The following is a 14,768-nucleotide window of genomic DNA, read 5'->3' on the forward strand; positions in this document are numbered from 1 at the left end:
TAATCTTAGTCTCATCAGATCCAACTATAACCTGGACAACATACACAATGATTTAAATTTAAACTTTGATGTATTTTTGTTGGTTTACTTTTGCTTTTCTGACCTTTTTCTTACTGTGAACATTTTGTTTCATTAAATTCCTGTTAAGTAAACTATGACATGGACACTATGATGAACCCTTTTATCCTCACTGACTACATAAAAAATGTTTCAGTTGATTTATAGGTTGATTTATATGACTGCCACAGGCTCAGTGATGCTGGTATAGGGGGGTGAAAGTGGAGTGGGGGCCTTTGGTACCAATGAAAACTGTTAATTTAGTGTTCTGTTTGAGATCGAGATGACATGGAAGTTGTTTCTGGAAGAAGATGTTTTAATGATTTTAATTTTTAAGGTTGTTTTTAAGTAACTTAACACCTGGTTACTGTGAGTTCACTTTTACATCTCTGCAGCAGAGTAACCAATTTAACCACTGGGGGTCGGTGGACCCAAGACTCTTTTGGCTGCAGTCAAGATGTTCTTTAAAAGTAATTTCCACTGCTCTGAGCACCACAGACAACTTTCTGAATCACAATCACACTGTACTGAGGTGACAGCAGAAACAAAGCAAAACTGAGCAAATAAAACCAAATAGGATGAGATGATAATCATAAAGGCAAGTGAGGAAAAGTTTGGTTTGGGTGAACCAGCCATTTAGTAATCACTAATCATGTGCACAAAGCAAATTCACAGTTGATCTCTAACGTGCACTTAAATGTAGGAGTTTCTCTGATTGAGGCTAAAACCACCAAAATAGCACCGTCCTAAAAGAAGCCGCAATTTACTATGGAGGGAAATTCATGTCTTTGATTCCTGAACACCACGGCTCCAATCGTTCCACAGCGTGGCAGACAAATACAGCCACGAGCATCCAGCTAAGGCTAAGACTAAACACTCCTGCCAACTTAAAAGACACAGCCACTTACTCTCCCCTGACTCACACATCTAGCCCCCTCAGACACATCTCCCTTCCAGCCATGACTCCATTGCAAACCAGCCCGAGGAAACTATTACGGTGATCTCAGATGAATGGAATATCTCACATTCATGTTTTTAATAAGAACAATAAGCACGGCTGTCTTTCTCATAAAGCCCCTTATGGAAATTGATTTATCACGAAGGCACAGCTCAGCGGTTGAGGCCAAGGCATATAGACTGCTGGAAGTGCTTTTCTGCCAGTATTTCTCCTGCTATGGTTCTCATAATGATTCCACCTACTCCAATTCATCTCAATGCCGTCTAGGGTTTAGGAATCACGGCATGCGGTGAGAAAAGGGCTTTTTTGTGCTTTGGATAAGGATTCCTTTTGCAACCTGTTATTCATTGGTTATTCTTACTCAAATATATTTGTCAAGAGAAAACTATTGTTGCTCATTTCCTGGTTTGAACCCCGTGGATAAATTCATGCCAGTGTGTATTTCTAGGAGACTTTGTCAGGGTTTTTGTGTCAAAAAAAAAAGGAGTTCAGTAATATTTGATCAGAGACATGGGAGGGGTTTGATAACATCTGAGGGTTAGCTTTAAAGCACCAGGTCTCACTTAGGCCTCTGACTAACCGTTACCTTTTCATCCTGTCTGTGTTTCTGTTTTGCTACAGAACCGAGATAAAAGCAGCTTAAGAGGTATCACGTAAAGTCCTCAGCAGGTTCACAAAAGTGGTCAAGTGGTCGAGGCATACTGACCTGTGTCCGGTGGAGCTGTGTTTTCCTGTGAAAAGAGAGAGAAAGCACGGAGCAAGATAGAGAAAAGGGAAAAGAACAGAAGAAGAAGAAGAATAAGAAGAAGAAGAAGAAGAAGAAGAAGAAGAAGAAGAAGAAGAAGAAGAAGAAGAAGAAGAAATATGAAGGGACTGATAAATATAGAGGGGTCATTCTTAATCCCTGTGCTGGATCAGCCTGACCTGAGGAGTGAGTCATACTCTTAAATCTATCATCTGTGAGCGTTATACCCATAGATGTATGGTCTAACTATTTTAAATGTGGAAGGCGGATCTCAAGAGTGAAATGTAGGAGTTCTGTTTCTGAGTGTGTCTCTTTTTGGAGGAAAAATATAACTAAAAAAACAGAAAAACTGGATCATTTATCTACATTTTGTCCATAACCCACCAGGGTAAAGAGTGTTCACTATTTTTTTAGGAATTTCTGTGGAGCAAATGTGAATTTTCTGCATTTATTGCGAAGTGGGAGGACTCAGTTAGTCTATCCAGGGTTTCAAAAGCCCTGATCATTCGTGACAGGTGACAGGTGATTGGTATGGTGCCTTGTGTGAGCCACATGAATAAGAATATATAGACTCTTTAAGCGTTTAATTATATTTTATAGTTAAATCATGATAAAACTATCGGAAGAGCTATGACTGGCCAGCTGTTATGTGCTGATAGGAGCCTAGCCAATCAGAGCTCCTGCTCTCGCTCTGTGGGATGGACTTCATTAAATGTTTATGCAGCTCAGGGCTTACAAGTCTTACAATTAAATAGAGCTGTCTTCAATTTAACACACGTGATAACATGAAATGTAAACTGTAGATGTTGTAGCAGCAGTATAGGCATATTGCACAGGCATTTAACATGCTGTGATTATTATGTATTTGATTTTAATGTTTTAATGCATCATTTAAATCCAGATTGAATTTTCTATACCAGCTAGAATAGCTTTTAAACATCTCATTGTATTCACTGATCATAATTGCACACAGTCTGTATTTATATTAGTGGCACACTCCAGTGCATGTGCACACGTGTGGGTGTGTATTATCTTATCTGCTGTGTTGTGCCTCACTAATTATGTCAGCTTTGGTGTCTAAGTCAAAGAAAGGTAACAGTCCGGGTCTCACCTTGGGTCTCGGCTTGGCAGAATCTGCAGTCAGGTGAGAGACAGACACAGACAGGAGAATACAATATGAGTGCGCGGTGGCTTCCTGACATACCACCTCAACTGTCAACCTCGGCTGGCCCTCATCATGCCTCAGAATGCATAAAGACCACAGTGCTTTGGCAAAGAAGGCTTGTCAAAGGCCAGAGCTGCCTTTAGCTGTCTGCGTATGGAGGGAGGGTAATGTACCTGAACTCCAGCACCAGACAGGTGACAAGGGGCAGCAGCTTGCCACAGGAGTAAGATGCGACAACTGCTAAATATCTCTATAACACAGTATATTAGTTTTCAATTAAACAACTCATACAAATCTAAAAGCCAATATGTAATTTTTACAATTTTTACAGAATTATTACATGAATGTACAAGAACGCTCATGGAGTGCTCAAAATGTAAAGAGGAGCTTCTCTAGGGAGTATGAATGTGCTCAGTAAATTTCATGGTGATCTGCATTTTAGATTCTGATATTTTGTATGGATAAGTGGAAATATTGCCCTAGAGTAAAGGTCACCAAAAAAATGAGTATGCAGAGTGAATATCACAGACATGCAAGTATTTTTTTAAGATAACTTGTGATGGTCCAACATGTTTTTTAAAAAAAAAAAAAAAAAAAAAAAGTGAAAAGGAGTTTGGGAGGCCTCTATCTCACCTGTTCTTCCACACACTCCCAGTCGACCAAGACACTCCTTATGAGCCCCCAGCCCACATTTTAAACAGAGATAACCCTGGTTAAAGATGCCCCTGGAGACAATAAAACACAGGACATATTTCATGTACAACGGCCTTCTTAAGAGAAATACCTTGACATTTTGGATTTTCAGGCCTCTGTCGCACAGAAAAATGATACAGGAAATGTCCTTCAGCTTTCCAAAGCCATAAACCTGATTCTGTCTGCTGAAAAATTATATGGTTAACTGCCTATACTACAGTATACCAACTATCCATGTTTTTCAGATTACATCCCTGTTTATCCAGAGTCATATAAAATTTTAACTCTTTGTGTGAACTCTTGTCATAATTGCTGTGTGAAGTCTTGAGTAATGGCTAAAAAGTGTTTTGTGAGGTTACGCTGACCTTGACCTTTGACCTCTGACCACCAAAATCTTATCAGTTTCTCCTTGAGTCCAAGTGGACATTTGTGTCAAATTTGAAGACGTTCTGTCAGGGCATTACTGAGATATCGTGTCCACAAGAACGGGACAACCCGAAAACAATTTGCCTCCAGCCCTGGCTGTTGCCAGAGCAGAGGTATGAAAACTTAAGGAAAAGTGACTGAAGACTGAAATGTAAAATGTAAAGGTTTTCCTTTCATACCTTCAAAGTGTATTTTCCTGAGAACAGGAAAACACCATCAGTGCAATAACCCATGATGTTTTCCCAATCCGAGAACAATATGGAGTTACAGTTTCTATCTCAGTTGTGGGCTTGAAAACCACATGGCAACAGTATTACTCTACCACAGCGTCATCGGTTCTACATAATTATCCAAAAGAGAAGGGGTCATTCACAGTGTCTGCATCGTACCTGAGCAAGAGGTGACAGAAGCTACAGGAAGTGATCCTTTCAAATGTGTGCATCTTGAACTGGTGGGAGTTGTGGTTGGCTTTTTCTGGACGGATATTTGATCTGAGACATAGAATAAGAAGAAAAAAATCATTAAATGTAACCAAGACCAGGAGTCTCCAGCCATCCTTATGGCTCTGTGAAGCTGTACTTGAGCACAGTGCTGCTTTCAGCTAAACACAATAATGGCAATCAATCCAGTAGATTTGAGACATTGACCCACAACCACAAATGTACACTTCACTGTGGCACTAGAGGAAAAGTCAAGGGATTGCTAAAGTTAGTAAGCTTCATCCTCTGGGGACCATGGATACCTGTACAAAACATCTTGGCAAGTAGTTGTTGGGAAATTTCAGTCTGGACCAAAGTGGCGCACCGACTGATCAACAGGCAGAACGTCGTTGCCACCTCTCGAACCAAGCTTGCATGTGCTAATTAAATTTGTGTGTGTGTGTGTGTGTGTGTGTGTGTGTGTGTGTGTGTGTGTCTCAGTTGTGGTGGCAATTTTCTTTCAGTTACATCAATCTACAAAACATTCTTAATCATTTCTTTAGCTTTAATTCTTTATAAGTGAATAAAACTAAATTGTGGCAGAAATAATCTGCAGTTCCTTCCTTTCAGCCCAAGCACATGTGCAGGTGTAAATGAAGAGGACTTGAATTCTTGAGCCCAGACAAACCCAATTTTGAGCTGCATGTGTTCAAATATGAGAGGGGAAACATGCACAGCAGAAATAAGCAGCGCCCCTGGAACACGAACAAACACGACTGACACAAAAATGTCTTTTTTGTATTGAACACACCATCCAGAAGCCACTTAAACTGAGTGCTCCCCTAAGTGAGTCCTTCATCAGGAGCCCACATCATCTTTACAGGTACAATTTTCACTTTCTGAAGGGGCCCCTTCTGGTGTCAATGCACAGTGGCACAAAGCTGTTTTCAGACACACACCTTGTATCTCTGAAAAAAAAAAAACATTTTCAAGACTGGTGTGAAAGTGGTTGTCTCTTCTTTAAATTTCGGAAATTACACATGAGGTTTCATACATGACCGCATAAGCTAGAATTGGACTAAAATAGTGCATTGTGTAATGCACATCCCCACACATGACATTGTTTTGCTACAATGCATGTGTATAAGAAAAATTCAGCACAGTATTAGATGTGAAAATGTATTCAGGAGGGCCGCAGCAGACAGCAGTCAGCATGCAGAGCAGGGATATTGTTTTCATCCATATACACCTCAAACACAAAAAACATTTGTTCAGTCAGTCAGAGTGTAATGTCAAAACAACACTGTATTCTCTCAAATCAACATTCCAAAGGATTTAGGCAGGATATCTGCCGGCAAAAACCTCCTACTGTCACAAAATAATACAAAAGAAATATACACTCCCATAAAGCACTGATTTGAAGAACCACCGGGGCAGAGTGGCTTCCTTGTAGTTTTACAGCTCTTTGGAACAGTGTGTGTGTGTGTGTGTGTGTGTGTGTGTGTGTGTGTGTGTGTGTGTGTTATCGTCCTGTTGTCAGGAGTGTGTGCTTGATTGCAGCTAAGACCTGATCAAACAGTGCACATGAAAGAGTCAACACCTCTCTTGGCCTTGGAATAACATGCATGCAAACAAGGACAAATAAACACCACACACACACACACACACACACACACACACACACACACACACACACACACACACACACACACACACACATATGCACACACAAGTACACAGTGTGCTTTTCTTCTGTGTTGATCGCAACCTGCCTGGACTGTGGTGTTCATGCCTCTGTGTACTCACATGGCCATTTCGAACTGATCCAGCCACTTCTTCTTCAGCTCTCTGGTCTTAAAAAAGAGTTCAAAGCCTGTGTACCCCTGCTGGTGAGTCACGTAGAACCCGTAGCACCACTGCAGAAGAAGACAGCGATCAAACCAAATGTATTTTTTCCTGCAAGTGCAGCAACATTTGCATTTTTATAAATACCATGGTTAAATTTATACTGTAATGCTTATCTCACAGAATGTACACTTTTAGTGTCGGGTTGCGCAGCACATCAGTTGTTAGCAGTGCTGCACAGAATGTTATGACTTTTTCCTGTTTGCATGTTTTTGTTTTCATTTCTGTCATAAATCTGCAAAACCCACGGCAAGTTGTTGCGGTGTATTTGTAGGTTTAAGTGTAAACGGTGCATGATCCGCTGTATCTGGCAGTTACATAAATAGATGCACTGTTTCAAATACTGGAGCATGGCTGCCAAGATAAATGCTATTTTTTGGAGTGTGGCTGTAAAAACTGGAATGAATGAAATGTAGAAGCCCCTGTGTAATTGCAGGTTTTGTAAGTAAAGGTGACTAGTCTGGTAAGCAAATGTTGTAGTTTTTTAAGTCAAAGTCAGAAATTTACAATCTGAAAGTTGTTTTTACAGCCTTTGAGAGAAGAAATATGGATCCCCACAAGGTTTAATCTGTCCAATGCAGTGAAAAATACTGCCACACCTAATGCTAAAGGAATATTCGCTTTCTTGCAGAGAGTCAAAGATTGATACCACTCTCATGTCTGGAAGGTAAATTCAAAGCTATAGCCAGCAGCTGCTTAGCATAGCTTTAAATAAACCTCACTGTGATGACCAGACAAGGCAAACAAATGTTTGCCACATGGCCAACAAACTGTCCACCACTTTACACTTTTGTTTTTCTACAGATTTATCAAAAGATATATTACTAAGCTTTAGAGGTGCTGCTAAGCTGATTTTGTTCCCTCTGGACAGAGCTTGGCTAACTGTTCCACACTGTTTCCAGTCTTTGCACCAAGCTAACAGAGAGTACAGACATGAGAGCCGTATTGATCCTCTCATTAACCTCTCTGCAATAAAATGAATGAGAGTCTTTCACAAAATGACTTCTCCTTTAAGGTGATGATGTTTGGTAGTGTTAGCTAGATAATCAGCTATCATGTCTGGCATGGTGAAGGATGAAAAACACACTGATTAAACTGAGCATATTTTAAGGGGTGTTCTTTGCCTTGTTTGAAATTCCCATATACCTCCAAATAAGCCCCCCTTCCGCCTTCTTTCATTACCACTGTCCGACATATTGTCAAACATGTGTTGTGTCCTATCAGACCAGATAAGATAAGCAAAGCAAAGATGATTTCATCAGGCTCACATCAGCTGTGCAGCCATTAATGCCGTCAACAGTCCTCACTGGCTTCAGTTCTTGTGTCGTGGTGCCAAAGGCTGGTGCCACCAGACTCGCAGAGCAACCACACTGTGTTTACTGCTGGTTTTGTCAATGTAAAGAGAGCCGCAGCAGTGGGTGTTTAACCAGAACTCTACCCAAAGACAAATTAAGCTTAGGCAGAGTCTGCTAATCTGACTCAGAGGAAGCAAAGTTTAAAAGAAAGTCCAAAAGTTCAACGTTTACAAAACTGGTAAGGTAAAAAAAACCTCAACTAAAGCTGCCATATGTCTTATGAGCTTGAACAACTATTCTATAAAAAAACAGGATTTAAAATATAAATACTGCTTGAAAGCAAAACATTCAGTTGGGCAGCTATTTAAAAGAGCCATAGTTTTCAGCCACTGGCCCCCAAGTAGCTCCACTGCGGCACTTACAGGTTAACTGCCTTGCCAATAGACATATTTAAGAGCATTTTTCAATCAATTCCCAAACCTCTCGGCTTTTGCCACCCTAATCCGTTCCAGCTTGTTGTGTCATATCTAATAACAGGAAAAGTGGTAGGGTTTACCCGTCAGTGATTGGCCAGCCCTGCAAAGTCCTGAGTGTTTTAGAGCTCTGCTGAAGTGTTAAATCATTGATGACTGTGTGGGTGCTCAGTGGCACCACATTCACACTCTGAAGTTTCATTTAGCAGAAAATGATATATAGCTATAAGCAGCCTTGGAGGACTGCACACATTCATCACCCGATATTAGCATCTCTGTCCTGCAGTGTGTGTGTGTGTGTGTGTGTGTGTGTGTGTGTGTTTGTGGGTGTGTGGCGAGGCAGATGCAGGCATCTATGTCTGTGAATATTTGTCTTTTTCCGTGCTCTTTTCTGTCTCTCCCTCACTACAAACGAATTCTTATACATGTGTCTGTGTTTCTTTGTGCAGCATATGATGGATGGAGCTTTGTGTTGAAAAGGTGGATGGGATAAAAAAAAAAAGAAAAGAAAAAAAAGGGGTAATGACCTATCTGAACATATTCAGCAAAATGACACCATGTATTTCATTACATGTTTAGTACAAGATTGTTAACTTAGACACTGTGTTAGACACAACGATGAATGATGACAAACACACACAGACAAAATGCATCCAGATCATGACCGTGCATATACAATACCAGTCTCTGCAATGACAATGTCCCACAGAAACACTCAAAACCCAAACACGCACACACACACACCACACATCATGACTGAACAATAGAGTAAATGAGGATGATAATGGAGTCCCTTTGATAAAAACCACAGAACCATCCCATTCTGGCAAGCTGTCAGTTTCACGTTAGCAATCAGCACCAGAGTGAGAAGACACCATCTGTGAGCATACATCAACAAGACATCAACAAGTCCCCCTCATTACAATACGGCCCACAAACCTTCCCACAAGGCGAAAGATAGCGTGCTGTATAAACTGCGTGGGGTGACAAAACGGAGCCTTGCGGCTTTTCTAAATTAGGATTTTCCAGAGAAGAGAAAACGCCGCTGACCCCGCACCAGCAAATGGGAGGATGTAATTCTGGACTAGTCTTATTAGGCATTAGCAATAAAATCTGCTGGCAAACAGATGTTTGATAGTATTATTTATTAGTATGAATTAGTATTAGTATGAGGTAAGGTAGAAACAGACAGATATCTAATATTCTAGTAACGCAAACTGCAAAAATACAAACATCCATTGTGTTTCTCCTGCCGACTGACCTTTTTGTCCTCTCTGTCAGAGGTGGGGTTGTTGGTGATCTTGAAGTAGTTGAGGTCGAGTATGTCCTTCATCTCATAGTTGTCTCCTCGTCTCTTGCAAACAATCACAGCCACATCAAATAAAAAGATGTGTCTGTACAATAAGAAGACAGAACGTTATAGAGAGTAAGTAACCCCCTTATATGGTCTATAATACTTTTTTGTGTTTTCTTCTCACTGCAATCCCAATTTGTCTTTTAGTGACAGTGAAACTGAAGTAGAACAACCTGTCTTGTTTCCTCTTGTCAACACTGGAGATCATGCGCACCTCTCCGTCTCCTTTTGGCCGACCAAAGGTGATTAGAGGCTGATTCTGAAAGAGAAATAAAGGAACCACATGCCCACAGTATGGAAACACATCTTTCGCTACATGTCAAGCTTTTACTGCATATTGGCTGTATCAGACTTTTTCCCTGTACTGCCTCATTAAACTGTTTAAAGATCTGTGTATTTTTAATTGACATGACATAAGCGTTTTTGACCTTATGTTTTATCTATCCCTAATTACAGGTACTACAGTATAAGCTCTAATGCATTTTAAATTTTGTTTCTATTGTTTCTTTCTGTTGAACACTGTCTCATCAGATTTGTCACACAGCTATATCTACATGTAACTCAAATAAAAAACTTTTATTTAAGTAGACATATCTACCAGATCCCCATAACATATTACTCCTCCAAACTGATTCAGACTCCCAGTAAAACGTCATGTAAGTTCTGACACCATCTCTTGTTATCACCACTTAAGTCACCAATCTTGTTCAATCTAATCTGACAAGCTCTCCTGCTCTCTCACTCATTATACCTTTGCTGCTGGTTATGCTTTTTTTTTCCAATCTGTTACTGGTTCTATTAAATGATTTCTTCCTTCACCACCTTATCTCATCCTGCTCTACTTTCTTGTTTCCGACTTTGTGATGACATCTCCTGCATTGTGTATGTGTACTGTTCTGTTCTGTATGGCCCTGGGGCAATATTTAGTGTAAACCTACATTCTCTGCCTTATGTGTCTCTGACAGAAATATGAAAGTTTAATTTGATGTTTTAATTACAGTAATAATTCATTTATTAAGACGGGGCTGCTCTGAATAACATCTTTCACTAGTATGAGGCTGCAAATAACTGTTATTTTCATTGTTGATTAATTTGCTGATTATTTCCTGAACAGATAAATGGTGAATATAATTTCCCAGACCATAAAGTGACATTCAAATGTCTTGTTTAGTCCAACCAACGGTCTAAAACCTGAATAGTCTCACTTTACTATGATACATGATTTGCAAGGTTTTCAACATCAAGTTAAACTTTATCTTTATTTTCCTTCAGAATAAAATTCTGAAAAAAATAAATATGATAGTAAAAAGTGAAGTAAAGTAGAGTATGGCAGAAAAGCACAGTAACCTGGAAGTTGAGTATATTAACTTTTACCCAAATTAAACCTTTATGTCTACAGTAAGGAGCAGGTGTCTTGTATATTTAATGCAGGTATCAGGGTTGGTTTTTGCTGTCTTTGTTGTTTTTTAGTTTTGGTACGGCCTAATTCTCTCAGACTATTCTGAATTTAGAGGATTCATCAGGTGAATCCACTTTTAAAAACTGACCATCTACTAAAAGGAAACATGTCTTCCTGAAATTTTTGCACCCCTAACAAACTGTACACTAACAGCTGCTGATAGTTAGTAGAAAAAGATTTTTGGTTTACCAAGTTTTCGATAGACCTCTGGTATTGGTCGATCTCCCTCAGAGTCTCATTATCTCTCTTCACCTCGTTCACATACTGAGCCAGGTCCTGGGCAACACAGACACACACAGACGCACAAATACACACAGTTCATTGGCTTTGTTTAGTCTGGAGGTGGTAAAATATGTAAGAAAATTCAGGACGTATTTATTTATAAAGCCTAGAAGCTAACTATTGATATTCTGTACTGTACATTTAAAGGAATAATTTGAGCACTTTGGGAAATACATGTATTCGCTCTGTCGAGGAGAGTTAGATGATAGGGTCGATACCACACCTGTTCAGTGTGACGCGAAACAGGAGACACTTAGGCTATCTTAGCTTAGCATAAACACCGGAAACAGAGCCAAGCAGAAAACATGTTCAAACTAAGTTAAGTGTAAGTGTAAGAATGGTAGGTTGTGGTTTCATGGGGGTTAGCCTAGACATAACCACCTGAAAACAGGAAGTTGTTGTTGTTGTTTCGACAGGTGCTAGATTCAGATTTTGTCACATTTTAAGATAATCTAAGATGATCAGTTGCTGGCTGTAGCTTTATATTTAACACAGATATCTTGGATCTCTTGGCAGGAAAGAAAATAATCCCAAAAACTATTCCTAATTTATAAAAGCATGTCTATGTTGTGCAGTGTTCTGTGTGCTTCTGTCACAGACATCATTTAAATATTATAGACCTTTCAGGACTCAAAGAGTGAAGGTGGTATTCAGGACTCACTAATGTGATAGAATGTAAATTTTTTATCAATACACACCAATCTGAAACAGGGCAACATGGATGATTTATGACTCTTTTTCCATCTGATAAAAGTTGATAGTTTGTTGTTTGTAGTCTGTTTGGAATTACCCACTAAATCAGCCTGCTGCTGGTAACAAGCTGAAATCACAGCAATTACACACCATTTACCATAAGCACTGCACTTACTTTCATGGCATCAAGAGCGATCTTCAAGTTGCTCTTGTCAGCAGCATCGTGAGTGTGTTTGACGAGCTCCTGTTAGAGGGAGAGAGAGAATTGCATGGACAAACACATTTGGCATGAGTAGCTGGATTATTGATTTGATAATGAAGACGACTTTAAAGTAAACTGTGTGAAAGACAGTTTCTCAGGTACTCAGAAGACAGATCATTTTCTTAAATTTACTCTGATTTGACGGCAGTAAAATGTATTTTTGGGTAAAGACTGACAAAAATGTTTCAGGTGAAACCCTATAAATTATGTCTTAATACATTACAAATAAAGGTGAATACACAGAGACAGATATGAAGGATTTTTTCTTCTGATTGCTTTCACTTTATGAAAATACGCCAATGTCTTTCAGCTGTACAGCAAAAAGCTGTGATGTAATGTAACAAAGTACATTTACTCAAGTACTATACTTGGGGTATTTTTTCAGGTACTTTTATGCTACTTTATAGACTTCACTACATTTCAGAGGGATATTTAGTAGTTTTTATTGCACTACATCAATTACAGTTACTACTTTGCAGGTTAAGAGTTCACTTGCAAAACCTGGAATGAAAATATAATAAATATAATAATAATAATAATAATAATAATAATAAACAAAACAGTTAATAGTGAACACTGGCTGAATCTAATCATTCATTTTTAATAAACTGCAAAATAAAGATAAACAGGCAGATAAATAGGATTTATCTTTCTCCTGAATACAATTAAAAATGTATGAATACACTTCATGAAGATGTGCAGCTGTATACAAACACATTAGTGACCACCTGCCAACACCCACACACACGTCGATTTGATTAATCAACACATGGATCTGTTGATGAAATTTATCCAGAGTCTCCTGTGGGAAGACTTTAGTTTCATTACCATCAAAACACCAGTCAAAAACAAAAAGAGGCAAATCATTTCGTAATAGTCCAGACTGAGAGAAGTCAATGTCAGTATGATCATAGCATAAAACTCTTTTTTTCCTATGTGACACCAGTCTCAATATTTTTGCAGGACAACATATGTTTCATTTTTTGTTGTAGCTTACATTTGATTTTTGCTGATTTCTGAACCAATGCTGCTTGTTAATAACACTTTCTGCCAGCACTGTATTTGCTCTGTGACATGTCTTATGTGTAGTAGAAAATTATACCACCAAGATTTAATCATAATTACAGTGCTATGTACTTTATGGGTGTTTAATATCAAAGATGGCCTGAATCACTTAAGGTGCATTTACCCTTTATGACCTTTCTAATAACATTACAAAATGAAGAGCTTAACTATTCCTTCGTGTGGTGAAAGCTACAGCGCTGCCGTATCCACTCGCACTTAATTTCCACTTCACCACTTCCTCTTCACTTTCTTCCCTTTTTGCTCCATTCCCCGCTCCTCAAGCTGACAACACTCGGGAACCCCTGCATTTACCATGCAGGCCTTTACCCTCTACAACAATTTAAAACAGCTCTCTAGTCATTGTCCTGATCTGCCCTGCCAACTATAGTCTGCCCCCTGATTCAGTGTCACACAGTTATCAGGAAATGAAAAAGGGGAATTTTGAACAGCTGCTTTTCTGTTTTTTCACAGGAAGCAAAAAGAAACATCATCATCATCTCAGAAATACAATCAGCGATCAAATAAATATAAAATCTAATTATGATTTTAATTTTACATAATCAGATGACAGAATAAGTAGAATAAATTATCTACCACTTGTAAATCTTTGTTTAAGGAAAGTTGTGGAAATTCTATAAGCTGAAATGTGACAAACTGACAAGTTGAAATTATCAAGACTAAATGCACGACTCGTCAATGTCAATGACTTGTTGAAATATACTTTTTTTGCAGTGTGGATCTGCTCAAACACTGAAGGGTGGCAAATATGTGGAAAATGTCGCCATCAAGTGGACACTTCTATACTAATTAAAAAGCATCCTGAAAGTTGAAGCAACTGTAATTAAGCTGACCAAACCTCCCAGTAATCTGTCTCATGGGAATAAAATTTGCACTCATTAAAGAAAAACATAATAATAATAATAATAATAATAATAATAATAATAATAATAATAATAATAATAATAATAATAATAATAATAATAATAATAATAATAATAATAATGTATGTGACATCCTTGCATTTGAACAGCAGGTAACATCAGGGCAATGTGGACGCTCATTTCTGCCTCAGCAACCTCTGCTGAGGGGTCCCACAGAAAGGCGTGTGAGCCCGACATGTAATAACGAAGTCAAAATAAATAAATAAATCTCCAGAATAATTGCAGTGATTAACAAAGCAGCCAGGAGGAGCTGAGCACTCTGACGCTCCTGCCTAGATCAACAGAATCATATCTCTCTACCTGAAGAAGGAGATGATACTTGAGGACTCTCTGCATCGGGACAACCAGCAGGTCCCTCAGTGTAAACTTCCCATTGTTGGCCCTTTTGGAACACTCCTGGAATAAATACAACACACAAACATTTGTGTCATTTCATTTCATTTCTTCTTTGTGTTACTGAGATTTTTCACAGGGATGGGTCAACCAAGGGACAAAACAATGCATTTGTTCACAGCTTATGTCTGTTCACATTTTATTTCAGGGCCCGCAGTTGTCAGAAAGCCTGAGTTTTAGAAA

General features: G+C 38.9%; 1 protein-coding gene across 5 annotated transcripts in view; it reads right to left on the bottom strand.

Moving 5' to 3' along the window:
• LOC139629272 (guanine nucleotide exchange factor VAV3-like) overlaps positions 1-14,768 on the bottom strand; it is a 48,985-nt gene that overhangs the window by 18,756 nt on the left and 15,461 nt on the right. For all 5 annotated transcript variants that reach the window (XM_071491806.1, XM_071491805.1, XM_071491808.1 and 2 more), the window contains 10 exons: positions 14,493-14,588; positions 12,100-12,168; positions 11,139-11,225; positions 9,664-9,749; positions 9,398-9,530; positions 6,270-6,379; positions 4,434-4,535; positions 3,559-3,650; positions 2,872-2,894; positions 1,722-1,746 (listed from right to left, as the gene is read on the bottom strand). In XM_071491806.1, coding sequence (XP_071347907.1) covers positions 1,722-1,746; positions 2,872-2,894; positions 3,559-3,650; positions 4,434-4,535; positions 6,270-6,379; positions 9,398-9,530; positions 9,664-9,749; positions 11,139-11,225; positions 12,100-12,168; positions 14,493-14,588 — 823 coding nt within the window. The remainder of the gene's footprint in view (positions 1-1,721; positions 1,747-2,871; positions 2,895-3,558; positions 3,651-4,433; positions 4,536-6,269; positions 6,380-9,397; positions 9,531-9,663; positions 9,750-11,138; positions 11,226-12,099; positions 12,169-14,492; positions 14,589-14,768) is intronic.

The sequence above is a fragment of the Trachinotus anak genome, unplaced genomic scaffold (assembly GCF_046630095.1).
Source record: "Trachinotus anak isolate AG129_WGS33_773 ecotype Australia unplaced genomic scaffold, CSIRO_AGI_Tana_v1 ptg000012l, whole genome shotgun sequence".
NCBI classification, from domain to species: Eukaryota; Metazoa; Chordata; class Actinopteri; order Carangiformes; family Carangidae; genus Trachinotus; species Trachinotus anak.